The 26,883-nt window shown below is 37.1% G+C and overlaps 1 protein-coding gene across 7 annotated transcripts in view; it reads right to left on the reverse strand.

The window, feature by feature from the left end:
- GULP1 (GULP PTB domain containing engulfment adaptor 1) overlaps positions 1-26,883 on the reverse strand; it is a 185,977-nt gene that overhangs the window by 84,041 nt on the left and 75,053 nt on the right. For all 7 annotated transcript variants that reach the window (XM_014259064.2, XM_088058491.1, XM_088058488.1 and 4 more), the window contains one exon: positions 20,357-20,418. In XM_014259064.2, coding sequence (XP_014114539.1) covers positions 20,357-20,418 — 62 coding nt within the window. The remainder of the gene's footprint in view (positions 1-20,356; positions 20,419-26,883) is intronic.

Raw genomic sequence — 26,883 nt, forward strand, 5'->3', positions numbered from 1 at the left:
AGCAATTAAGGGGCGATATTCTGAATATTTGTATTAATTGGACTGTTCTGTTTGGGAAAAAATATAGATGGGATTTCACACCAAGACAGATTTGTAACAAAAGAATGACTATGCAATAAAGGCTTAACAAACAGCTAATGTTTTAATGGGAGGCTTTTTATTGCTTGCTTTTTCATCTGCTCTGTACCTTTTCCATCTCATCTATCATCATTTTCTGTTTAATATTAGGTACCAATTACTGTGGTATTACTCATGATAGTTAAGCTAAGCAAACAGATGTATTTGCAAAGCTGGGGCTTCAGCTGCCAAGGTCACCATGCTGTTTGTACGGCCCCTGGCACAGCAGACACACTGGCCTCCAGGGGAAGCCACTAACAACTAACTCACCACCCTCATGGAATGGGAAGGTGGCCACTCCATCATGGTCTTCTCAGCAGATTTTTCTCACCAAATCTCGTACAAACACAGAGAATAAATACTTGTTATATCAGGAAGTTGGTCCAGCTGTGGCATGAATAATACAATTATTCAGCATTTTGTTGTTTCTGCAATAAAAATTTCAAAGCAAAGGGGGTAAATGTGAAACCTCCCATTCAAGCCTAGGCTCCTTTAGAGTGCAGTACTGATCCAGAGTTTTAGATGGGAACTTGGCAAGTCAGTGTTTATTTTCAGCATTTGAGGTTCCCTTCTGCAACTCAACTCATGCAGAACAGCCAGCATATGAAACCTAAGTGTTTCCTGAGAGTCAAACTAACACAACTCCTACACTTCACTGGATAAGAGGGAAACAGAAAATAACAGTTTTCCTTTAGATCATTCACTATTAATCCTAAATCATCCATTAAATGCTTAAGTGTTCTTTACATAAGTAATATGTTCAAATACATAATACAGCTGAAAAATGTTTACATATGACTGCTACATCTATTTACTGTCTGCAGCTAGCAGAAAGATTACTCTTGAGGTTGATGTACTCCATGCATAATATGCCTATTCAAACAGACACGATACATAATTTAGGCATGCTGCTAGACTCCAATATTTATGTGTTGTTTAGTATCAAGAATAAGTTCATCATGATCATACTGAATTTTCATTGGATACTTTAAAAATTTGAAAGAAGATGACATTTAATATTTTGTATAACATAAAGTAAGCTAAGAAAATTTTCTTTACCACACATTCTTCACTGCAGTCTGCCACTCTTCCAAACATATTTCCTACAAAACTGCCCAGCAGTTATTATCCTAATATATTACTAATTCTCATTTCACTTGCAGCTGTCTGCAATCAGAAATAAGTCTTATGAGACCAACAGATCCTATCAGTCAGAACCATTTAAGTGTTTCTTTAATGTACAGTGATGTTTGCCATGAAGAAAGTGATCTGTTGGCCAGACACATACAAGACAAACACCTCAGATCAAACTGTTTCTGATCTAATATTAGCAAACAACCAGATGTGTACACTCTACCACATGCAAAGATTTGCAAGATAATGCAGCTGCAAAGAATTAACAGACACTATTTCAACATATTAAATCAACAGAGGTTTTATCACTGACAGCAACTGAGAGAAAATTCAGCCCTGTAATGGCCAGGAGGGCTGTCTTACACAGCAAGCTATCAGACAGATCCTTTGTGGGGAATGCCTTCGTCAAAATGTAGGTGACATTTCACTGGTCATTAACATGAACAAGACTTTTTTTGGTCCAATTCCATTGTGAAATTATTAAAAATTGCTTTTAGAGTTGTACTTTGGCTGGAGATATTAAAATAAAAGGTAAATAATATTTTACTTTGCTGGCTCAAGAAAAAGGTACTTCAAATGTAAGACAACTTCAGGTATCCAGAATCCCTTACATTTCTGACAAGTCTGCTGCTGTTCTGATATGCCCAACAGGTCTCAGGAAGGCCAGGTGAATTGTTAAGGTTAGCAGTACACTTTTTTTCCATGACATTAGCAGGAAATTCTCCAGTAATTCTCCCCCTGGCAGCTTAGATTTTGACCCTCAACATTTTATTGGCTTTACATACAAAGCAGGTGCTTTTCTTCGGAGGTTAGGGGGGAAAAAAATACTCTATCCATGCTTAGAAAAAGTTAGCTACCAGAATAAAAAAATAATAATAATAAAAAATAATAAACTTGAGTCTTGATTTAGGAAATAGTTTTAGGTGCACTTCTGAATAGTTAATGTAGACTTCCACTCTTCCAGTAGAGAGCAGTGTAGGATATTTTAATAATAAAACAACATCTGTTTCCCTTTGTCATCACATTTCAATCTTAAAAAAAAAACCCGGTGTTTAACAGGGCCAAATTTCTTTTTTACTCTGAAATTCCTGAATATTAAAGGTTCTCTTTTATGCAGACTTAAATACAATTGTATGAAAACAGTACTTACTAAACTCATACAATGAAGGAAGAAACAACCAATGCAAAATTACTGGATATCTGCTGCCAGCTTTTGACAAATTAGCTCCTTTAACCTCCTCAGTTCTACAGGGATGCTGATTTACCGATGAAAGGAAGACAAATGGATCCACACTGTGAGAACACCAGAACAATGGTGTATAAAACAAGAAGGAAAGAGAAGTGGGACCAGTTTTGTACAAATGTTTAAGCTGTTAACCACTCCATAAGCCCAGGCAGAGTTTTTGCTCAGCCTTGCACATGTGAGCCTTCTCCATCACTCAAACAGCAGGAGGACAACAGGGACCATAAAACAAACAATCCTTTGTATTTTGGGTTCCTTGTCTTTCCCCACTCCACAGTCCAGTTCCTCACCTGCAGCAACTTCCTCGGTTCTCTGTACATATATGTTTTTGCCAGAGCACATAAATGTTTGGATTTTTGCCCTTTGGAAAGCACTTTCCTAGTGCCACCTTAAAAACAACTCCCAGGCATGATTGCCACTCAAATGAGAGCAGAAATCCAATTCACCACAGTATGAAGCAGCAAAGTGGCACAGATATCAGCACATTCCCTGAATATCCCCTGCTTGTCTGACATCTAATGTTCTGCACAAATGGTGGCACTGACACAGGAAAGAAATTCTAGGTATTTTTTGAGGTAGTGCTCAAGTACTACTGGCAAAGAAGGAAGATGAATGCACAATTAAAAACATCAAAAAAAAGAAAAAGGTTATCTAATGGAAATAAAATATAACCAGGTATTACATCCATCAATATAAAACATTTACAGCAATTAAGATATGAAGAAAGAAAAATCTATTTTATAAGTTATTGAAATATTTGGGGAGAAGAAAGCAAACCTTACAGAAAGGATCATAAAATAATTAGGTTCAAAAAGCCCCACTGGCTTAATTTGTACTTTCTTCTATTCTCTACAAGTGCAGTAATTAAGAGCTCTTCACCATCAAATGTACAAGAAGTTATTTCAGTCTTTCAGTCTGTATCTACTAATCAGTAATAAAGAACATTATTTAATAACTAAAGCTCAACATATCTTTGAACAGCTGACAGACAGAGACCACAGACATTTCCCTGGAGTAGTGTACCTCACTTGGATGTGGCTCCTGCCCAAATGTCTGGAAACAGGAATCCCTAGAAATATTCTGGCAAAGGTACCTGAGAAATTGAGGACTTGTGGCAGCCCTAATCCTGCCCACACCTGTCTTCAAACACATGTTCAGATGTAGTAAGAAGAGAAATTATTGAGCCTCTGACTGGAAGAAATCTGACATGTGGGCCAAGTCAGCTGAATCCAGTTTGGTATAACCTTAAAGGCCAAAGAATGGAATAATTACACAAGGTCACACTCCTCCTCAAGTCCCACTGCAGCCAGAAGGGAAAGTGGCACTCAAAAAGAAGAATACAATCAGAATATACATTTGTATTACCAAAACTAGCTTGTTCGTAAGCAGAACTTCAGAAGACTTCAGGACACACTTGGTAAATGATCAAAACTTAAATCTTCTCTAGTGTGGTCACATACTAAAGGGGCTGTCAACAAGGATAAAATAAAAAAAACAAATCGAACTGCAACATAGTTATCAAAGCTCTGCATTAAGGCATCTAGTTCTAAAGATAAAATAATGCTAATACAGCTAGGACCAATGCCTGGGAGCAGGCTGGAATACAGAAATCGAGTGGTAACACAGGTGTCTTGTCAAGACTGTCACTGCAGACAACAACAGCTGTACAAGAGAAAACAGCCAGCATTTCTTCAGCACTTCAGAAGCACATCTCAAACTGAGCCATGCCCTGAAGGGCTGTCAGACTGAACCTGGAGATTAGAGAGGCACTGGGGGTGGTGTACCCTGACCTCTCATTGCACACACCACCACCAGCCACCCTATGGCTACTCAGACTCCAGGCACAGGCTGAGAGCAGCACAGCCACCCAAGACTGACTCCCACCTTAGGCGCTGGTGAGGAGAGAACATTTCCTGGCTCTGCTCCACACACTTGTTAGCTGGAGCTGACTGTTCACTCCAACTCTGAGTGACAAGGCAGCAGCAGGAGGGTGATAGGGATACATCTTAGGGATAGTCCAGCTTGGAGTAAAAAAGGCCAGCAAGCTCAAGTCACTTTTAGAACATTCCTTTAAAACTTTAATGTATGGGAAAAGTGCTTAAAAAGGGAACACTTTGCCAGTGCACAAATGGCAGTGATGCTAATACTAGCAGTACATCATGCTGAAGGCCTGTTTTCCTTTTAATCCCATGTGCACTTCCCATAGCTGATAAATAAAAAACAAGAATAACATTGGCATGTAATAAACAAAGTCAAGAGAAAATGGCAGTGAGGGAAAATTCATCAGTGGAAAACAATTTCTCATCATCCTGGCTATGACTGGGTCACACAGGTTCTTTTGATAGCATTCTTTCCTCATGTGTGTTGCAATGTTCTTCAGCCTGCACATGCAACAATCCTGTGCTCAGAGGCTGGACAAAATGAAAGCATAAATTAAAGAATGACGCATTTCCAAAATGTATCTATTTTGCTTAAATTTGGACATACTCTGTATTTCCAGTTTGGGCTTTTTACACATGTGAAAAGGTTATTTATTTTTTAGTAGGAGAAACTGTCACATCCTTTTACTGCAGCAGCAGATGTCTGTGAGTAACCCAAAGGCACCATCCTTAAGTTATTAGTGCTCTTTTACTTCAATCCACACACTATTGACACAGCAAACAACAGAATCAAATCACTGTCCTCTGTTTCTCTGCCTCTACTCATCAACCCTGCAGAGCCTCCTGTAGCACAGCTGGATACTGCCTGAAAGTTTAAGGATAACAACCAGGAGAAAACCCATCAAATGAGCATAGTATTGACTAATGTGATCTAGCTTGGCCCTACATGTGGCCTGAATTGTTTCTGACTTGTGTAGAAAATGACTGAGCTATCCAACCACAGATGCTCAATAACATCCTTGCCAGCTCCTGCAACCCTCTGTTGTTATTCTCATATTATTTTAGATTCCATTTAGTTTGTGACCTCCAAGAATTAAGAACTGGCAGCTCTAAACTGACTGGTCAGTCTTAAAAAACAGCACATCTTTAGCTCTGTAAGAATTTTCATTGCTGAACCAATATTCAGTGAAGGTGTGCACAAGAACTACTCCGTATCAAGAAAAGACAAACAGACCTAATTATAAAACATAATACTCCCTTTAAAAAGGATATTCAAATGTGGAAAGCCTCTGATACTCATTGAAGACACATCACACTGCTTGAATGTCTCAGTTTAGAAAAATTTATATTCCTGATTGGTTTGTTCCCAGTAAAAAAAAAAGAAAATATTTAATTTACCTTCACTGAAGAAAGTCACCTAAAATAATTTATGTTCACTATTTTATACATCAAATTTTCAAGTTCAGAAGTAAATAATAACAGTGTGGACAGATTTTTCAGCTTTACAAGTTCATAATTAGACTTAGTTCTGTACCGCAGCAACTCAATTTAACATCATTCCTTCCTGAAAACTGTAAAGTCAAAGTAGGCCCTTAAATGTACTAAACCACTATTTTTCTCTAAGTCCTAAATATTTTCAAATATCTTGATGTAACAAATTTGATACCATTTGCTGCTTTTTTCTGTTTCCATGAACGAGATGCCAATGCAGCAATTTAATTTACCTTAAACATAAGACCCAGAAATTGCAACAACTCCAGGACTCTTTGTACAGATGTGAAATGTAGTGTTAGATACTTCATAACACAGAGGCCACTTTGCTTCTCTTCCCCCTTAACCTCTGCAGATGCCAGCCACCAACCCTGGCCATTCAGTAGGAACTGCACTGCATTGCTGTATGAGAAAACCTTTAATTGTTATTACTTGTGTAAAGCCACTACTCTGCCCAAGCTGATGTTAAAGATCATCTTCAGCACTCCCAAATGTGAAAGGACAGATTTCCACATCCACAGGCTCCACAAAAAACACACACCTCTCTGGTAAAATGCTACAATTAAAGGAACAGCAAGATGAAGTGTTGGTATTCTCACAGCAACTTGAACAGCCAGTGTAAGCCATCCAAAGCTGCTGTCCTGGTTTGACAATTTGGCCCTGCTGAATTAACACTGGTTTTCATAACCCCACTGTTCCTTTGAATGCAGCATCTACTGGTCAGCTCTGTATTAGCATCCTGAAACTATCTTAGTTTTTTACAAAATACAGCAAGCTGAAGCTTGAACTCTGTTAAGTTCCAGCTGTCCCACTGACTTTTTTCTTGTTGCACATACTAGGTCTATCTCCCCAGAAAAGAGTGGAAACTGAACTGAGAAGAAAAGCCCTTATGAAGAACCAAGATATGCTCTCAAGTATTTGATAACAAAAGCTATCTTAATTCAGTAAAATGACAAAACCACTCTGCTCTACCAATAAGGTGAAGTTTTCTAGAACTGGGAGCGTTTTGATGCACTCAGAACTTTTGGGGTGCACCTCTGAGCCAGGGGAGCAAACAGGCCATGACACCACTGAGAGCAGCTGCTCCTTCCAAGAGATATTTCCCAGATGAGTTCATTGTTAGGAAGGGCTCTGAGCACAGGCTTCAGATTCTTTCTTCCAGAACAACATGTACAAGAGCAGCCAGGAGTTTCCATGTGCCAGTTCAAGGTGGGATTGTGCAATCTTGAGCATTCAGCTTGTAGCAACTGAAGCTGGACACAAAATTCTTCCTCTCTTCAATGTAAATAAATTCTACAAGTTCTGGAAGAAATTGTGATGGATTTATATGCATATATATATGTGTTAATAAACACAAATTTAGAAGTATTGAAGTTCTTCTTTTTACCAGAAAACACTAACAATATCTTATAAAAGCACAGATTGAATTCCACAGACATCTCCCATTTTGTGGTTAAAGTTTATTTTGATCTAATTTATAGCTCCCTTGTCCTTGACTAACATAATACTGAACTTGTACTATCACACTTTTGCCATGGCAACATGCAATGACATTATAAACACAGAAACAGGAATTCCCTGTGGGACAAAAAACAGAAGTCACAGTTAGGAACAAAATCCTCATTCCAACACAAATAGCCTCAGTAATAGGAACAAATAACTATTGTCCCTGACTCTGAGTTTATTAAAGACCTTTTCCAGTTTAATGTGAAATAAGAAATGGCCTATTTTAAGGACACTGCATTGCTTCTGAATCAGGACTTTTAATACTGCGAGGCTTTCTGCACCGTAATTAGAATAAATGACTCCTGATTTAATTCTTGATTCAGAGAATCGATGTGCTGTCAAACAGAGGACAAGCAGCACACCAGAAAAGAGCCATTCTGAAGAAAGAGCCATGAATGTGTGCAGCTAATGCTCTAGCAGCTTGGAAGTATAGTACAAATTTTGGTAGGCTTCTCAAGGAACCCAGAGTTTGAACAGAGTATCAATTTCTTTTTTTTTTTTTTTAAGGTATCACTACCAGAGAAGATCATCTGCTCTTTAAAATCTGGTATCATAACTACTTTGTGTGTAGTAAATAATTTATACATACATTCTGTGGGTAAGATAATAGACACCATGGGACAAATACAGGTGCTGAGGAGTATTAAAGGACAGGAACAGGAAACATGAAATAATTTTGTTGCTTTTGTTGTTTTTTCATTGGTTGGTTTTTTCTTTTCCTAAACTGTGTATTTCCTATACTGAGAACCACTTAATTTGTAAAGAAAGAATAAGCCTAATGCTTTATTAGTAATGTAACTTCAGTGGGAAAATATGTTGAGTCAGTATGCAAAGTGTAATCCACAATCACATGGATGATGAATATGGAAGCAGATGAATAATCTAAATTAAATGCTGTATTCACAGCAATTACTATTAGCATTTTGATAAAAGAAAATGTCTGTGCTCAACTAAAAAGGCATTTTTTTTCTTTGCTCTTAGAAACGACTTCCTAAGCTACCCTACATTTACTTCTTTAAATGTGTTGGTAATTTTATAGAAATGACACATATAGACTTCTCTCTCAGTTGCTATATTCAAAAAAATACACTCAGAAATTTTCAGAGAATATTTAACTGGGATAGCCAAGTCAAAATCAAATTAGATACTTGTGGAAGGAACTAATTCTACAGAGAGAGAAGGTCCATGCATCAGATAAATACACAGGGGACAAAGCAGAGCAGTCCTTAAAATTGCAATGTGTTTGAAGTTCTCACAAAATATCTTTAAGTGGGTATCTTGGAATAAAAGAAAAACTACAGGGCAACCTGCACTGGTTCTGGTTGCTTTGATTATTTGGACTAAACAGGGGCAATAGCAACAAGACAGCACAGCTTGGAAAAGCAAATGAAGAGCAGGGGCTGCAGAGGAAATGGCTCTTCAACCATAGCAGTTCAACACCGTTTTCCTCTCCTGTGGGCTCATGACCACAGCACAAGGTAAGCTGTTCAAGGATTTTTGGGAATTGCATTCAAGATTTTTATGGGAAAACACAAACATGTAGGAAATCTTCCTTTCCAAGGCTGGGAATGTACCCTTAACATACCTCTGCCTTACTGTCTGTGAATGTAGTGCTGCACAGAACACAAACCCTACTCTAAATCCCTCTTCAATTCCATCACGGATTCTGGAAGGAAGTACAACTCCAGCGATGGGCCTCAACAAGAAAAGCACTTCTTATTGGTTTAGCTGTGTTGGATGTTCCGCTCTTCCTCCAGGGAATTGGAGGTGTCTTCTCTGCGATGATTTCTGTTTTATGAGCCTGTCTATATTCTCTCTTGTTAATCTGTTTTTCAGAAAAAGATTTCCCTTCTTTATATATAATGTCCCATAAAAGACAGCTATAAAACAGATGTGATTACCATAATTCAACGCCTGGCCTTCAGGCACTTGAAGAATATCCATAACAGAGTTTTTTTCAAAATCTGGCTAGGATGGGAGTAATTTATTTTAAAAAAATATCTGGAACAGAAATAACTGTCTCTTTATGTTATCATTTAACAAATGTGCAGAGCACTACTGAAACAGGAAATATTCTTCCCACTGAACAGTACAAATTAGAAAACTGAATTTTCTTACTAGAATGATTATTTTAGCAAAATGCAAAAATATTTCAACTTGACAATATCAGATATGAAATGAAACCACCATTATCATGACCTTAGATACACCAGCAGGTGAGATGAACATCTTGGATGAAGCATTTAAGAGAACATAACTGAGATGGAAAGTGATCTGTGAATTATTTGACAATGGCAATTAATCCAACAAAAATATTAGCTTTCATTTCTTACTTCATAAAATATGTTTTCCAAAAAAAGACTTCAATGTGGTGTTGAAATGGTAAAATTAATCTAGCCTAGATCATTATAGTGGTACTCATATCATTCTGTATTTAAAAATCCTTCACATAAGGATTTGGAGTCTTCCCTAAATAGCAACCTAATCCTTTCCACTAAGAGAGCATGTATTGAGAAGACATTTAATCTTGAGCTCAAGGCATGAAAGCAGGGTTCAAAATTTGGGGTCTGATTTGAGAACAGAGATTTGGGGCAGATATGTGGAAAACCTTCAGTATTACCTCAGTTCCTTATCTTTAAGCTGAGGATAATAAGTCACCCATTTCTTATCTGCATTATCATTTAATTATCCCAAGTGAGAAGAAAGCTCATGACGGAAGTCCAAGGTCTTCTGTTGCCTTCTTATTTTGAGCTTTGATATATGGCTATTTGCATCAAGGTAGCACCTACAGCCTATCTCTCATTATTCTAGAGGCTGTACAAACATCAAAAAGATAGCCTTTAGCTTCAAAGAATTTATGATCTAATGAACTGTGATAAATTGCAGTAACCCCTTGGAAATGTACAGCACAGTTTCAGTTTGTACCTCTGAGTGTTATTGATGAATCAATATTAAACATCGACCCTATTCTTCCTCTTAGACATCAAACAGCAAACACTAACACAAATAAAAAAGCTATAACCACTAGAAAATTAACAGTTATACAGCACACAGAGTGCTTCAGCAGATTTCAAAGATAAAAAAAAGCATGTGAAGATGTCCCACCTTCCCACCTGCCCCTCTTCAAAACCCAAAATTTAATCCCCAAACCCACACCTAGTTTTAAAGATCTAAAATCTTAATTTAAGATTCAAGCATTAAGTATGCACATGCAATTTTGGGGAATGCTTTTTCATTTTGAGAATGTGTTTGCCTTTAAGAGCTTCAGGTCCTCAATGTCTCATAAAGTGCAAGCTGGGATATGGCCTCTAAATTCTGACTTAACAAGACCTATACATTCCTGATTTGAATGCATTTTTCCACAATAAACCTGTACTCATGAGCAAACAAGATTTCCCTCCCACCTAATCTTTTAACTCTAATTAACATGATTTGTTGAGTTACTTATCTGTCCTCCTAGTTTCTCCCTACTCAGAAGCATTGGGAGCTACAGCATTAGTACAAGACAGGGTTTAAGAACCTTTCCAGCTCATGCTTCATGTTCTCTTTTCCTTCAAATAGAACCCTTGGTTCCACACAGTTCAAAGATTTAATGGACATCCTTGTTTCTACATTTTCCCTATTTTCAGTAATACTACAGCAATACATTGAAAAATAACTTGTAAAACAATAGGACCAGCCCTGTTTTGATTTTACTTCAAGATTCAGAATGAAAAGAATATTAGTTATGAAAACACAGAAGAAAAAAAAATGAAAGTTTAGACAAAGGTAACCCATTATTCCCTTTTAGTGGGACATAATAATTCCAAGTGAAAATGCAAAACATTTCAACAAAGTTTATGAACTACTTAATGCAAATATTTTTCCTCTGCTATGTTCCAAACCAGAAATTATTAGTTCCTCTATTAAGTTACACCTATCATTCTCATGTTCAAAGTTCAAAATGCTTTTTAAAACAGGCCAAGATTGGTTTTACTCTTTCTGAACCAGACTAATCTGAAGGAGGTATTTCTGAGAGAAATATTCATTGCAGTCCAGGATCCACAGCTGACTAGTGTACATTACTATTTTATTAAAGTTAATAAAATCAGAGACTGCAGCTGGTGGTTTGTCTGAAGGTTTGTTGAGGATGAATCCTTATGGAGATCAGCATATGTGAAAATTTTTCTGAATGGTGAACAGCCTGGCTGTTGGACAGACTCCTGTAGTCTTGGTTTCGTTTTTAAAATTGTATCTCCTTATAGAATTTTCTGCTAAAAATCTTGTGCCATTCCCTTATTTTCTACAAACCAGCTGTTTCTAGTTTATAGAAGACTGAGATTAAATATGGGAAATAAGAAAGAGTAATTCATGTGCAAGCTGATTTAATTTAAAGCAAACCAATCTATAAACAGCTGTGGGCCACCTAGCCCAAGAGGACAATAATCCAGATGTTTGAACCCTACAGCCTATTAAATTCCAGTGTCAGGCATGCAACTCACCTGCTACTTGACAGTGCAGAGGCTGAAAGGGCTTCTTACAGAAACCTCACATTCCCACAGCTGACAGCTCTCATGGAAATAGAGCTGCAGAGGGAATCCCGGAGGATATGCTAATGAGGCTAATTGGCAGTTTCAAGCAGACTTAGAGAGAGGCAAGGGAATAAATATGAGCAACAGAGAAGGAACAGAGAGGGATATGGAGGGCTGAGTACATCTTTGTTGACCCTGAGGTCTTTGCACACTCTTTTTTGCTTTGTTAATTCTGACTGGACAGACCTCTGAGCTTTATTCGTTTGTCTTGAACAGGCAAATCACACACTTAGTGAGTGCCTGCTCTTATCCAGGGCTGAGGAACTCATGACTCTGAATATCACAGACTAGAAGACATTCACAGGCAGAAGATTAAACCCCAAATACTGACTTAGTCTGTCTCTGAAGAATAGGAAAATGACATTGTAAAAGCTGCTACGAAGTTTCTAATGATTTTGTGACTTTTGTCTCGACAATCCCGTTGCTCGCCTCTTTTGAGACAATACCAGGGAAGGCCATTGATGCAATTGTTCAAAACACACTTTTAAACTTATAGTTAATGGGGTATCTTTAGAAATAGGCTTCAGATGCTGCATTCAATACTAACTCATAGAATCATTTAGGTTGAAAAGGGCCTCTTAAGATCATTGCATGCAACTTCTAACGCAGCACTACCACACTCACTGCTAAACCATGTCCTAACTGCTACATCCACATGTGTTTTGAACACTTTCAGGGCTGGTGATTTCACCACTTCCCTGGACAGCCTGTTCCAATGCCTGACCGCCTTTTCAGTGAAGAAAGCTTCCCTAATATCTAATGTAAACTTCCCCTGGCACAATTTCAGGCCAATTCCCCTTGTCCTGTCACTTGTTACCTTAGAAAAGACACCAACCCCCACCTGTCTACAACCTGTAGAGAGCAATAAGGTCTTCCCTCAACCTCATTTTGTCCAGGTTAAAATCTGGGGAGCATCTGGGGCTCCCTCAGCAGCTCCTCATAGGACTCGTGCTCTAAATGCAACATTATGAAGAATTGCTGTTGAGAGTTGCTATTACTACCATAGAAAAACCTCCACTTGCCTTTTCTATAAAAACAAATATATTCTACTTTAAGAACTTTTTGGATTGACACTTGAATACATGGCTGTTCTTCATTCCAACAAACAGCTCTTCTACACAAATAATCACAATTTAGAAGAATAATCTACTAATCATGATCTACATAAAGAATAATAATTTATACAACAAAAATAATCTAAAGAATGGACCTAGAAGAGGTTGGGTCTCAGGTGCTATGTTGTTCACCAATGTGCTCAGGTAATCCCACTATCCACATAAATCTTCCATGCCAGAGAAATCAACACCACAGAATCCCCTGATGTGGATATTCAAACTCAACCAAAACAATACACATACTTAGGAAACCAAATCTTGTAGTAAAAGGTTGCAAAAAGCTTTGAGCCAGGAAGAAGTTTAACCATGCATGTATAAATTATGTGACCCATAATCCAGAAGCCATATAAATTCCAGGAGTTTCACGCCCCAGCCCTTCTGTAGCTAAGACAAAATAGAACAATAACCCATTCTTTCAGTAAAATAAAACACAAGGCTAAAAATTACACCTAGGCTAAATTCTTAATATCGTAGTATTTGCTTAATATCTAAGCAAAGTAAGAAACATGGCAATACCTATGCTCCAGAAACTTGAGAATCCTAGTTCCTAATGCTGAGCACAGCCCTCTGTCACCAAGAGACCAGCTCTGTACAAGCAGCAACATTCAGCAACTCCCTGTACAGGCATCCCAACAAGGAAACTCTTCAGGCCCTGCAGGGTGACTAAGGCCTTGTAGTTTAATTGTAGTTTAATTGTTTCCCTTAAGCTGCAATCACCCTTGGAAGCTTGAAGTAAACCTGACTTCCATGTGAAAGGTTGCTAGACCAACTGCTATGGCAGTTGAAGACTCTTAGTAAGACACCAACATCATCTTTTCTCTTAAAGCCAGGGCCAAGCAGCAATCAGTCAGACCGCATAATTCCCAAAAGCATTCCTGCCTCCCTGAACAGCATCCAGCTACAGCTGGCAGAGATACAGAAAGAGGGTGTGGAAGTGGGACAGGGACAGGCAACAGAGGAGGAATACAGATATATTTTCCAGGCATGCAGGGATGAATTTAGAAAAGCCAAACCTCAGCTGGGGTTGAAAGTGGTGAGGAATGTGATGGAGAAGATGATGGTCAGGAAAAATGGAGCTGCACTTGTTCAGCCTGAAGTTGATGAGTCTGGAGTACACACGTGGATTTGTAAGCATGGCTTAGAGTCACAAGCTGCAAAAAATTACAACTAGAAATAAGGAAAAAGAAGTCAGAATGGTAGGGAATATGTCCTGGAACTGGCTGCTGAGAAGCTCTGAATCTCTGCCCTTAATGGCATTTAAGGCTCAATTGCATAAGGCTCTGTTTTGTACCACCTGGCTTTGAAATAATTTCTCAGATGGGAATCAACTGGATCATCTCCAGAGGTCTGTTCCAACCTATATTACACTGGATTCTTCCATTTCAATTCCCAAAGCAAATCCTAATCCAAATGCAGGACAGCCAAGGGACAATTCCAACATTCAAGGATACATAGGACATTACATTTTCCTAAAATTGAGGTGTTTCAAAGTCCAACAATGAGCTAAATCTTTTGCAGGTTTGTAAAATCTTTTGCAGGTTTGTAATTTCAATCCAGATTATAGTTGTTAGAAATTACATCAATGTGCAAAATAACTGATTTTAGAACTTTCTACCAAAAGTCGTTATCTAAAGCTCTTAAGCTGTTTAAAAATAATTTTTCCCTGATGAGAGAAGTGAAAATTAGACTGCTCAAAGTCAGAGATGATGAAAAAGACCGTAATTAAGCAGCCAGGGTCCTAAATAAATGGATGTGATGGCAATTTATGTGAGAGAGACAAACTGTTCAGATACAAAGCTCAGGATAGGAAATATTTTAGGGCTGTGGTAGATTACACATCAACTTCAATGTAGACAAGGAGCTTTGTCTCCATCTTGCTTTATGACATTTTTAACATCTTACTGCATTACTGAGAGAAGGCCTCCAATTACTTCTCAGAGCCTATGCTGAATGCCATTAATAGGTATGAACTATTTGTTATTCCTGCCAAGAAACTCCAGCTCCCATAAGTTAATTGTGCTGCAAATGTTTCACAGTTGGACTGAAGCAACGTCACACGGGACTCAGAAATTTCAAGGAAAATGGAGCTTATGAAAAGCCCAAAGGATGACAAGCAGAGCCTTAAAGAAGATGACAGCCCTGGAGATGGAGAACTACTGATTTGTCCTTCAGCTGGACTTTATAAAGTATTGACAAACATGACCACTGTTTTTTTCTCACTTCCTCAGTTAAATTAACTCTTGTCATTTTTTTTTTGTTTTTTAACTGGGACCTACCACAAATATTTCACTGAAACACACAGGCCCTATTGGTTCCTTTTCCAGAAAAAGGAAAGAAATGAAACATTATCCATTATACTAAACTGCCTTGCATTACTATACACAAATGGATTTTAAGGAAGAAACACTGGAATTGCTCATAGATTTGATTCATTTCTTGAAGGAGATCCTCTTCTGGAGGGTAAGAACAATCAAACCAAGTCTGTTGAGAGTACCTGTTGCAGACTTTAAATATTTTATATTTCATTTACATGTTTATTGATCTTTTGTATAATGAGCCCCAAACTTAATGACTAAAATGTATCAGAAATAACTAAGAAGTTCAAATTTGCATTCCCTTGTAAAATTACAATTTTCTGCTTTCCTGTCTCATTTGGGTATTTCCACAATACTAATTTTTCCTGTGCTTAAACACTAAATTAATTATGATCACATGCAAGACATTTTGGTACTCTAAAGAAAATTAATTGGTATTAAGTCGTTAATCCTAATTATAATAAATTTAAAGTAGGAAAATTCATTATTTCTCATAATTTCTCTTCTACTGCAGTAGTTGCTAATTTTCAACATTTTTGTGCTCTGTTTGAAATATCTTGCTATATCTAACTTCACCATATATCTTAAATATACTTTTTAATAGCGTGCCTTGTAACTGTGCTGACTTGGGAAAGCTACATATAATTTGCCATTTGACATTTTTTCATTACTTTTAATGACACAGTCATGATCATTCTGCTGTAATGCTGACTGCATTAAAAAAAAAGAGAATTTCTATAGCAATAGCAAAAAAAAATAAATTGTAGTACAAGTGCAGTTTACACCACAAAAATGTGGCTTTGATAATACTGTACAATAATGATATCAGAATGCAGATATTCCAGAGGCAGAACTGCACCAAGAGCCCTGCTACTGTAGTGACATCATTTGACATATGTCCAAAATGCCTGCTCCACAAGAGTATTATTTGCCACTCCTTGATGATAAAAAATACATAGAATAAGAAACGACGTATAGTTGAGAATCTAAAACTGTTTATCTTCCTACAGTGAAGACTAATTAATAGTTTTAGGTACAGCCAAGGGAGGTTTTTTATTACAGACTCACAGAATCATTTGGGTTGGAAAAGACCTCGCAGATCATAAAGTGTGACCATTACTAAATTCCTTTTTTTGCATTGCTCATTTAACTCTAAGCTTTCAAATTGAAATTACATCAAGAATCAAATCTGCAGCTGACAATATAAAAACTTTGAAAATGAGTGTGATGCAAGCATTAGGCCAGGGGCTGTGTGAGCACCAGGGAGCGGTGACATCTCTTGGTGAAACATCCTCCCTAGGATTTAACATGCCATCACTTGGCATTGAAAAGAGCAGCCCTTCTGCCTTGTGCAAGGTCAGAGCCACTGACCCTCTGCTTTGCCAGCAGCCAACATAAACACCAAACTGGCAAAGCACAACCTCTCGTTCACAAAATGGAAAGCTGCGCATGTGGAAGTTTGGTATAAGCCAAAAAATAAGCAAGTGACTCTAAAGGGGATTGCAGACACAATTACTGCAGAGACACAGTAAACATCCTTGGTTGGGGCAGCTTCTGATCAGCAAAAAAAAGGCACCACTCAGGTGACTACAACCACCAGGCCTTTTTTATAGGCTGCAGTCTTATTCTATTATAAAGTCACATTTTGGTCACTTCTGCAGAAAGGAAGCTGGTCTCAAATCAAGAGAATTACCTTAAGGGCAAAAGAGAGCTTTTTTCTTTACAGTACAGAAAATAACACAAACATCTCTTAATCGAGGACCATTGAGAAAAAACTGACAGAGAAGATATCTGGGGTTGTCTTAGAATTTTATATCTGGGTGATATTAAAACTGCCATGCCACCAAATCAAACTGAGTCTCCATATTTGATACTGTATTATAAAAATTCTAAGTTATCTTTCTGAGAGGGAAAAAAGTGTGTGACCAATGTACTTTCTTTTGTAGTGACACAGTTAAAAAAAATATAGGACCATGAACTGATGTCAAAATTCTGTCTTGATTAAACTAAGGTTGAATATCCAGAGTATGCTGAAGTGTGAGGAATCTTTATCAGTGCCTTCTGGTAGACCAAGACACCAGTAAGACAAGAAAAACAAAAAAAGGACCCAAGGAAAAACACTAAACAAACACAAAAAAAGGACAGTTCATTGGTTTACACTGTGCAAACCATGTTAAAATCAGCAAATTTCAAAACAGCGAAGTAGGAGTGGGTTTGTTGGAAAAGAGAGAGAAATTCAGGATACCTTTATAGTTAAGGGCTTCCTTAGGAGACTCATGGCTCCTGGATTTTACTTCCAGAAGAAACAGCTCATGTTATCTTGCAAAGAGGATTACAGCCATAATATACCCTGAGGGTGCACGTTCTAAGAGATAACACATTACTAATTCTCTGTTAAAAAGCCCTCTCCAATTGGCAGAGCAAAAAGGCCAGTTGTCCATATTGCAGAGTTATTTTAATTTCCAGTTAACTTTGCTAGCATTTTTTTTAATAACAGTCAACTTATGAACTGCTTTTTATCAACAAGCTGTCTTAGGAATTAACAAAATCTTTCTCAGTAAGCTCTCCCCATATTCTGATCATCTCAAATTAGTGTCAGAGAAATTATCTTCATGACTTACAAAGAACAGAAGCCACTTTTCCATCCACAGTAATCTGCATCCAAAAAACTATGGAGTAGAATACAGCTCACTTGTTCATGGACAAATAACCTCTCTGGTATTACTTTCCATCAGACTGGTTTGATTTTCTGAACATGTCATTCTTCACTCACTTTTTGAAATAAATCAGATCAAGTGTTGTCTTTTATTCCCAACAAACATGGAAGATACACAAACTGACTGTTAGAGAATTGGAGGTGGAACAATGTGGGCAAAAATCAATGAGTCTTGTTCAATACTTGTGTTATGAAGGTTTTCTGCAGCTTTTAATCATTATTTCACAACATAGTTACAAGTTATGAATTCAGTGAGACATTTCACTTAAAAATGAAAATGCTGCAAACCCCAAATAGGGTAGATAGATACAGACTTTCCTCTTAAATGGAAAGTACTGCAAAACTTAGTAAGAATGATATTTGAGAACTGAGGCAGAAATATCATCATCTAGATTTATTAATGTTATTCCTGCATATGCCAGCTAACTTCATAAAAGCTGTGCAAATTTATTCCAGGTGTCAACAAACAAACAGGGTAGGGAATCCCACACCCTTTACACTCCAGTTACAGAGCAGAGCAATTTTTTGCTTGCTTTGAATCAAATAACTGATAGCTCTAAATAAGAATTTTCTACAGAGATCCAAATGACAAAAAAAGGGTTAACATTATTAAAAAAAAGCTACAAAAAAAAACCCAAAACAAAAACAAAAACCCCAACATATGTGGTATTTAAATTTCAGTTTCCTGCAAATGTTCTGACAGACCTTAGAGGCCACCAGCACAAAGGTGGAGGAGGCCCTGGAATAAACAACAAACAGGAGTAAAACTGGAGAAGATACTTAGGTATGTATCAGCCTAAATAAGTGGAAGGACATTTTGGACCTAGAGTCTTCCTAACAAGGATGAGAGCAGACTTCCTTTAGATTGGAATTCTCCATTCTTTTCTTCTGCTCTAGAAGTTGCTGATGCTGTTGTTTCTACAGTTACCAGCACCTTAGCATCATTTTCTGTATTCTACTTCTTTTTCTGCACAGCTGCACTGACACCTACTCACCAGATCTGCCCTTAAGCAGGACAATGAAACGTGAAAGATGAAGGAGATTTCTTTTTTCTCTCAAATACCAGAAGTGAACATTGTTCAGTGCTTTGAAAAAACTCACGGCTTCAGCTTGCTCTTAAAACAGATGGCACAGTCACCAAGGCAAGTAATCCTCCCTCTCAAGAAGTGTCACATAAAGCCAAGGTGTCTGGCAAGGCTATTCAGTTAAATGGTAATACATCCTTTGGACAAGAATTCAGTTGGAGAACCCACAGAATAAAAACGTTCAAAACTTGGCAAGTGTTAGAATGAGACTTCACTTCCCACTACAAACACTTGCTCACTGTGTGGCAACACTAAGCAAAAGAAAATTGCAAATACAAATGCAGGGAACACTCATATAGAAACCTGAGTCCTGGCCTGTGAAACAAATATTTTTATCTAGATCTATAATAAGAAATATAAATTTTTATATTAATAATTTTCACATTGATTTTTTTTTATTAAGACCATTTTAAGAAAGTTTTTTATATTAAGAAATACCAATCATAAGAGAATGTTATCCAGAACAGCCCAGAATAGAATTTTATTGAATTATACTCTCAGTTTGAGCAAGTAATTGCAGATTACTCAGTTTACTCTGAGTTATGCTGATGGCTGCATATTCTCTCCTCCTTTTAGCAAACTATCTTCTAAGCTGGTATTTAGCTAAGGATTTAGGAACCTTTAAGTTCTCAGGTACTTAGGCAAGATGCATTTCCTGTCAAGGGATGTCATTAGACAAATTGAAGCATTAGTTATATAAACTTATCTCACTGTAATTGGGATAAGAAAATAAAAACAAGGACTCTGGCTTTACTGTGCAAAAATGCCATTATTGCTCTACCACATTTCCTGAGTATTTGACATTTCAATATATCCAGTAGAAAGGGTTGTTATTCATTGCCTTTGATATTCTTCAAAAGAAGTTTGTGCCATTAATTTTAATAATATTGTAAGCATGCAGTCTGATGTTAAATTCCTTTGCACTCAGAACTTCCATCCATTTAAAAAAAACATCATCAAGCAGAGAAGGAACACTAGCTTGCTTTCTAGTAAACCATAGTTCAGAACAAGAATCTACTGGCTATTATAAACAGAACATTTTCACCTGCAAAACAGACATTTACTAAGCTTGTCTTCATTATTTCATCTGGCAAATCTGTCTCTGCAGTTTCCAAGTTAAAAACAAGATAGAATGTGCTGTGTTCTAAAGGTACGAGGAGAAAATAACTTCAGATGTTCTTACCTTTGCATTATAGGGAATATAATGCTTTGATAAGGCTTCAGGAGTGTGCATCCATGTTTTGTCTACAGAAAAGCAAAATAAAAGAAGCACTGAATAGGTTATTCGAAGCACTGAATATTCAGTTGTTAAGTATAACAGTATCTCTGTGGAAAAGTTCAACAATCATCCTCTTACTCAAAAAAATAGCTATCTGAAGTAGATAGAGGGGCTGGAGGGAAATATCTCACATCTTCCCAAACACTTAGAAGAAAGAACCTGTTTCATTCTGTTGGGCACAATTCCTGTTTTAGCCAATTTGGGTTTCCCATAAGAACTACAACTCCTTCCCCCAAATGTATGAATTGGTCTGAGGTTGTTGGCTGTTTCTGCCCCAGATCAGTATTTTCTGCATCCTGCTGTTAAAAGCACTGACTGCATTTTGTGCATCTAATGATGTTTTTTGATGAGTTATGTGCTTTTCCTGATGAATTATCAAGACATTAAAGGGACAAACAAAAAATTATCCAAGCTATAAAGCCCTTGGACAGAAGAAAGCCCTTATTTTTATAAAAGAAAAAGGATATGCATTAGATTCCTAAGTTTTAGATCTAATTTATAAGTTCAGACCATCTGTAATTTTTCCATCCATATGCTAGACAAATTTGCATATTCACCTTTAACTTTCCCATTACAAGACTGTCTTATTCTCTTACTTTTCCTGCTGCATAAACATAATTCTGTAATTATTTGTCAAATACATCTTCTCATATTTTAAAGCCTTTTAAATGTTCATATGGCCTTTTAAAATGTTCAACACAATTTAAGATGCAATTCAAAATGTTAAGAAAAAGCTTCTTTTTGTTACAATCTTAAAACAAATTTTCAATGTTTTCTCATTTGAGAGCACTTAAGAAAACAAAAATGTTCCAAAATACTAATCTGCATTACCACACATTTGAAAGAGTTTGTAGCTATAATTAATATTTTATATGACATATATTGAACATTTAGCAGTATTTTCTAACTTGAGACTATCCTGGTTTAAACAAGCATGAATTAAAGTCACAAATCTGGAACTTTATTGAGTTAAGTAACAGAAAAACAGCTTAAAGCTAAATTCTACCCTTGGATATTCACAATTCCCTTTGCCTTTTATGGGAAGTTGCAGTTACAATAATTACTAACTTTTTTGTTAGTTACACTTAAGAACAATAAAATTCTGTTCACTCAAACTGTTGAAGAGCAAAAGCTGTGACATTGATTGACACTAAAGCAATAATTAAATATTTTAGATTATGCAGAAGCAAGAAAACCGTTAAACAAGATATTCACCAGTCACCACAGTAACAGGATCAGAACTACAAAGATGGGAGAATTCTTTTTTCCCTAAGTAAATTTCATTCTAGATGGCAGTAATGTTCAGCTCCATTACTGAAGAGTGATATTATCACTTCTTAATTAAGGAAGAATGATTTTTCCATTCAGCAGCCCCCAGGGGGATGATTAAAGTGGCTCTTCCTTTTAACTGTGGCTTGTGATTGGACTGCTGGAACCAAGAAATCATTTCCCAGAATATTTTAACACCTGAAACCTGATCTCTAACATAAAATCAAAGGCTGATGTTATCTGAAAATGCAAAATAACCATCCCAGTGAACTTTTAGGCCTGGTAGAATAGAGGCTGTCAGCCCAGGAGATAACCTGAAGTCCAGCCAAGCAGCTGTCACCGGGCTGGCTGGCAAGGCCAGGCACGGGGGAGCTGGCACTCAGGACAGGACTGCTCAGTGCCCCAGCCTGCTCCGTGAGCACCTGCACAGGGCCAATTTCAGCTCCTCCAGGTGCAGTCACATTATTCATACCAAGGCTTAATTTACCCATTTTCTTCATATCATCTTTTACTAGCTTCATCTTTATACATTAAATATAGACAATATTTTAATATTATATATTTACAATATATATAATTATGATACATTATAAAATAAACAATACACATTATACAATATATAAATATTATATATTAATAATATATAATTATATAAATTATTATATGTTTTATATTAAATATATACAATACTGTCATATTTATACATTTAGAAAGGAAAATCTAGTAAAAACAGAACATTGAACCTCTTAAGGAAATTGCAGTAGTTCTCCACGTACTTTATGCCTAGCACCACCACAAACAGGTGACAGAGCTGCAGCTTCTAAACCAATTTTACAAACAGACATGTGGCTAGACAGGTACCATCAAAACTAACTATTCCTTGCAAATGTTTCTTCCTCCCTTCTACCCATCAGGGCAAATTCAAATCCGAAAAAAGTGTTTGGGAGTCAAGTGTGAAATTCAGCCTCAGGTAATCTTTCCAATTTTATTATCATGTACGAAGCTTTACTTAAAATGTTTCTGTGAAATCATCAAGTTGTCTACCAGCCTCCAACAGTAATGAACCAGAGATTCCAGCAAGGAATAACACTGCTAGGCAAGTGTTGCTCTAACTGTTGGTACCCCTAATTAGGAGGGATATTGGGAAATGTGGGCAGGTGCTCTCAGCTCCAAGTGAATTTTTCCTCCTGTGAAATTAGGAACTTAGTGGGGTACCAAAAGACACCTGATTCCAGGAGTCTTGTGCTGTTGGTTAAAATAGTCCAACATTCAGATGTAGATCCACAGACACTGTGACACAGCTACTGAAGATTTCCACTGATGATGGAAGTCCATTTCTCAGAGGCAAGGAATAATTACAGAGTGGTGGTGCTTTGGAAGGACCTCTTAATGCTAGACTAAATCAATACAAGGCAAACTCAGGCTAATAGCAAAGATGTGCAAAAAATCATGCATGCTGTTATGGGGTAGTTTTTTTACCAGCATCTCCCTCTGAGTTGTAGGGTCTGATTTTGGACTTACACCACCCTCAGAAGCTGCTTGAAATACTGCTTAGAATTCGTTTGATTTCACAGCAGTTGAGAAAGACCAAATTTCAGACATTTTTCATGCAATAAACCACAAAAACATGAGAAAAGGAAACCTATAAAAGAAGTAGTAGTCAAATATCTGATGTAGATATGTCTCGTGGTTTGCATGATCCCTCACCTAATTTAATTTTTAAAGATTTTTCACAGCTTAAAGCTTAATTATTCATTCTGAAGCAACAAGCAAAATATGAAGCCCTACAATGAAAATCACAGTTTGTATTATTTTATTAGTTACACACGGCAAGAATTCTAGACAATTCCCAGCTAAATAAAACAGTAGGTTCTAAAGAAAGGACCAAAAGCCCAGATAAAACCAAACTTGACAACCACATGAATCTAATGTTAACAGTAATAGAAAATGAAAGGACTCATGCTGTCACACTGGGTGAAAAACACAGTTATTTTAGATAATTATTACAGTCTAGATTGCCTTAGAGTTTCTATAAAAGTTATAATATTATAATTTATATAAATGCTCAGTTGTTTTTTGAGAATTATGAGGTTTCAGGAATTTGGATTTTGAGCCATTCAGAACCCAATAAAACCAATGCTTAACTGAGGTATGAGAAATTCAAAGGAACCTGAGTATGTGGTGGTTTTGCCACACTCACTGGCATTGTGTGGAAGAAGAGGTACAAAAAGGGTCACAACTGTGACTTCAAGGGCACAGGGTAAACCACAGCCATGATTAACCAGATTGGCAATCCTGTGTGGAGCCTCTCCACACCACCTCAGCATGTGAATGGCGTGCTCAGTGTGTGGCACAGGCACAGAGATCCCCTGGAGCAGCAGCACAGCAGCCTATCCAGGTTTTAAGGGAATTTGACTTGGTTGAGAGTGACTCTGGCTTTGTTCCCTGCCAGCACACACCAGTCTGTTAAGAGAAAATTGCATCAAGTTACCACTGGGAGACCCAAGGGTCTGATTTGCAAAGGTGGAGATGGGAGCTGGGCTTCCATGGGCAGAGGATTAATGCTGCTCAGAATTGCACCTTCTCTCCTTTCTAACCCGCCTGAACCAAGCCAGCCCCTTCCCATTAAAAAGGGGAGGTGGATTTCCAATGTGCATTTCCCAGCACCTGCTCCCAGCTGGGTCCCACGTGTGAGCCAGAGCCGGGCCAGAGGGACAAATGTGTGCTGACAAATCACACAGCGAAGGCAATTGACTCTGGGACTTCATCAAGGACCCTGAACAACTGTGCTGCACTCAGGAGAAGATGACATTGGGTTAGATAACAGCACAGCTGACCATTTATCTACCAAAGAGGAAAGAGCTAACAGTGCCAAGAAATTGTTCTCCCTTTGAGATTAATTTCCCTGTGTATTACTGCCCAAAGAGATTGTGGAATGGCTTATTCACAGTGCAGCTTTAGTTAACTGCCTCCCTAAACCCCACTGTCATTATTAATTCATTAACATTAAGTAACATTAATTACCTAATGTTTCTAAAGTGTTTATCAAGGCATACTAGACCTAGTGGCCATTCATTTAATATGATGAACAGAGAAAGACTCTGATTTTAACTTTTTCTTTTCTAGTGCTACAGAGAAAATACAGTAATTTCTAAAAGGTAGAAACTAAAGCCTTTATTCTTTATTATATCAATATCGTTTCACATTGATGGGTGCTTTTATTGCTAACAGAGGAAATCCTGTAACTGTCTTTTCTTCTTGTTTTACAAAACTTTGTATGAAAAAAATATTTTTTGTGACAAGCAGCCTAATAAGAGTCTCCTGAAGAAGATATCATCCTAAGAGATCCGTAATACATCTAGGTATTACTGCTTCAGGAACAGCTTACTTGCTTCAGTGTATGTACATAAGTACTCTCTCATTATTCCTAGATTACCTATTTTTCTGTAAAGAAAGAAAACCTTCACAACAGGACATGAAAGAACTGTCACCTTGTTAAATAATTTCCTTTTTTCCTGACTGCAGTAGAAACATGCAGGTGCTCACAAAGCCTCCCTTATGCTGGTCAGACAGCAAGATAGAAACTATTTCCTTGACCACTGCAGGTAACACATGAATAGATAAGCTGAGGCCTGAGACCAAATGCTTGGCACCAGATTTTTTATTAGAATGTAATATTGAAATATTGCTAACAAAAAATCTACCCATATTATTGCATTGTTCAGCTGCAGCATTTGTTCCAGTCACCTTCTAGAGCAATGACTGAGTAAAGTCTGGGTGTCTGACAGTAATTTATTGAACTTATTAACAGGTTACTATGACCAAGAAAATGAAATTATGAGTCAGAGCCTTCCCTAGAAACATATAGAGAAAAATTCCCATCTTACACATAGCTCAAAAACAGTTACTTTTGCTATATTTTCTTTTTTTTTTTTTTCCCCCAAACATAAGATATGCTTTGGATGCATATTTAGTCTTTGCCAAGAAAAGAGCCATATCTCCCTAGAACAGAGTGAGCTTGGCAGAATGCTTTGCCTGTGTCCTTCTCCCCTAATATTTAGGACCTTGTAAATGGTTTTAAACAGCTGATTGCTATAATTGCAAAGTGGTGTCATGGAATGCTGGGTTGGCACAGTTACAAAATGAAAATAAGCCTAATATTTGCATTTCCTTCAACAATAACATCTGCAGCATAGCCTACACATTTTATACTATTTTTTTGAGATATGGATACTAATATGTGAGTTTTGACAATAAAGGAAAATAGGATGAAAGTGTTAGTGCAACTGACCAGTGATTAGCAAATCTGGGCTTTTGCATTTTTGATTTGTTGATGTAAAGAACTTTTTAAAAGTTCATATTCTTAAACCGAAGGGGAAAAAAACCAAGAAAAAGAAATCTGAACTATTTAACCCATACCTCATACATCTTCTACTTACAACAAGAGCTGCACTGTCTTTGATAAAAGCTTCTATTTGAAGTCAAAAAAGAGATTACTGGCATAGCAACTCCATATTTCACTTTTATAGTCTTGTTATAAAAAAAGAGTTCAGTGAACAATTCCAGTATTACTATAAATAAATTTGGAGGAGTATCAATTAAACTTGTGAAAAATGTTTGAAAAGCAAGCTTTTGAATAATTTCTTGCTGTTAAAGAACATTATGTAAATAGGTCAAAACAAAGAAAAATAAGCATAAATTACAATCTTAATATACAATTAAAATAGAAGTTTAATTTTCTGATTCCAGAACACTGAAATAATATGATATAGAGCTTCCTTTACAATTCAGACTGGAAGGAGAAGAAAGGAGCTTGAACAACAAATGAGAGCAACTAAAATATGCACATCTATAGCTTCCTCTTGCTTATGTACCTAAGATACATCCTTTTATGTGCCAGAAGGATTTGTTTTCACAAAACAGTGATTTCCTGAGTGATCTATTTTGGATGCTCTCTCCAATTCTCCAACAGTTTTATACAACAAATTCTTATAAAATCAAGTAGCCACTGTGATTCCTATCAAGGTTTGGTTGTTTTATTTAATTTATTTCACACAGGAAAAGATATTTTGCCTTTAACTAGACACTCATCCAGTTATGTCATAGTCTACCTGTGTAAGTCAAGCATTTAGGCTGTGGCTGTGTAAATTTTAATAGGGTAG

The sequence above is a fragment of the Pseudopodoces humilis genome, chromosome 8 (assembly GCF_049639895.1).
Source record: "Pseudopodoces humilis isolate 2021_Gansu_Grassland_sample_001 chromosome 8, ASM4963989v1, whole genome shotgun sequence".
Lineage (NCBI taxonomy): Eukaryota > Metazoa > Chordata > Aves > Passeriformes > Paridae > Pseudopodoces > Pseudopodoces humilis.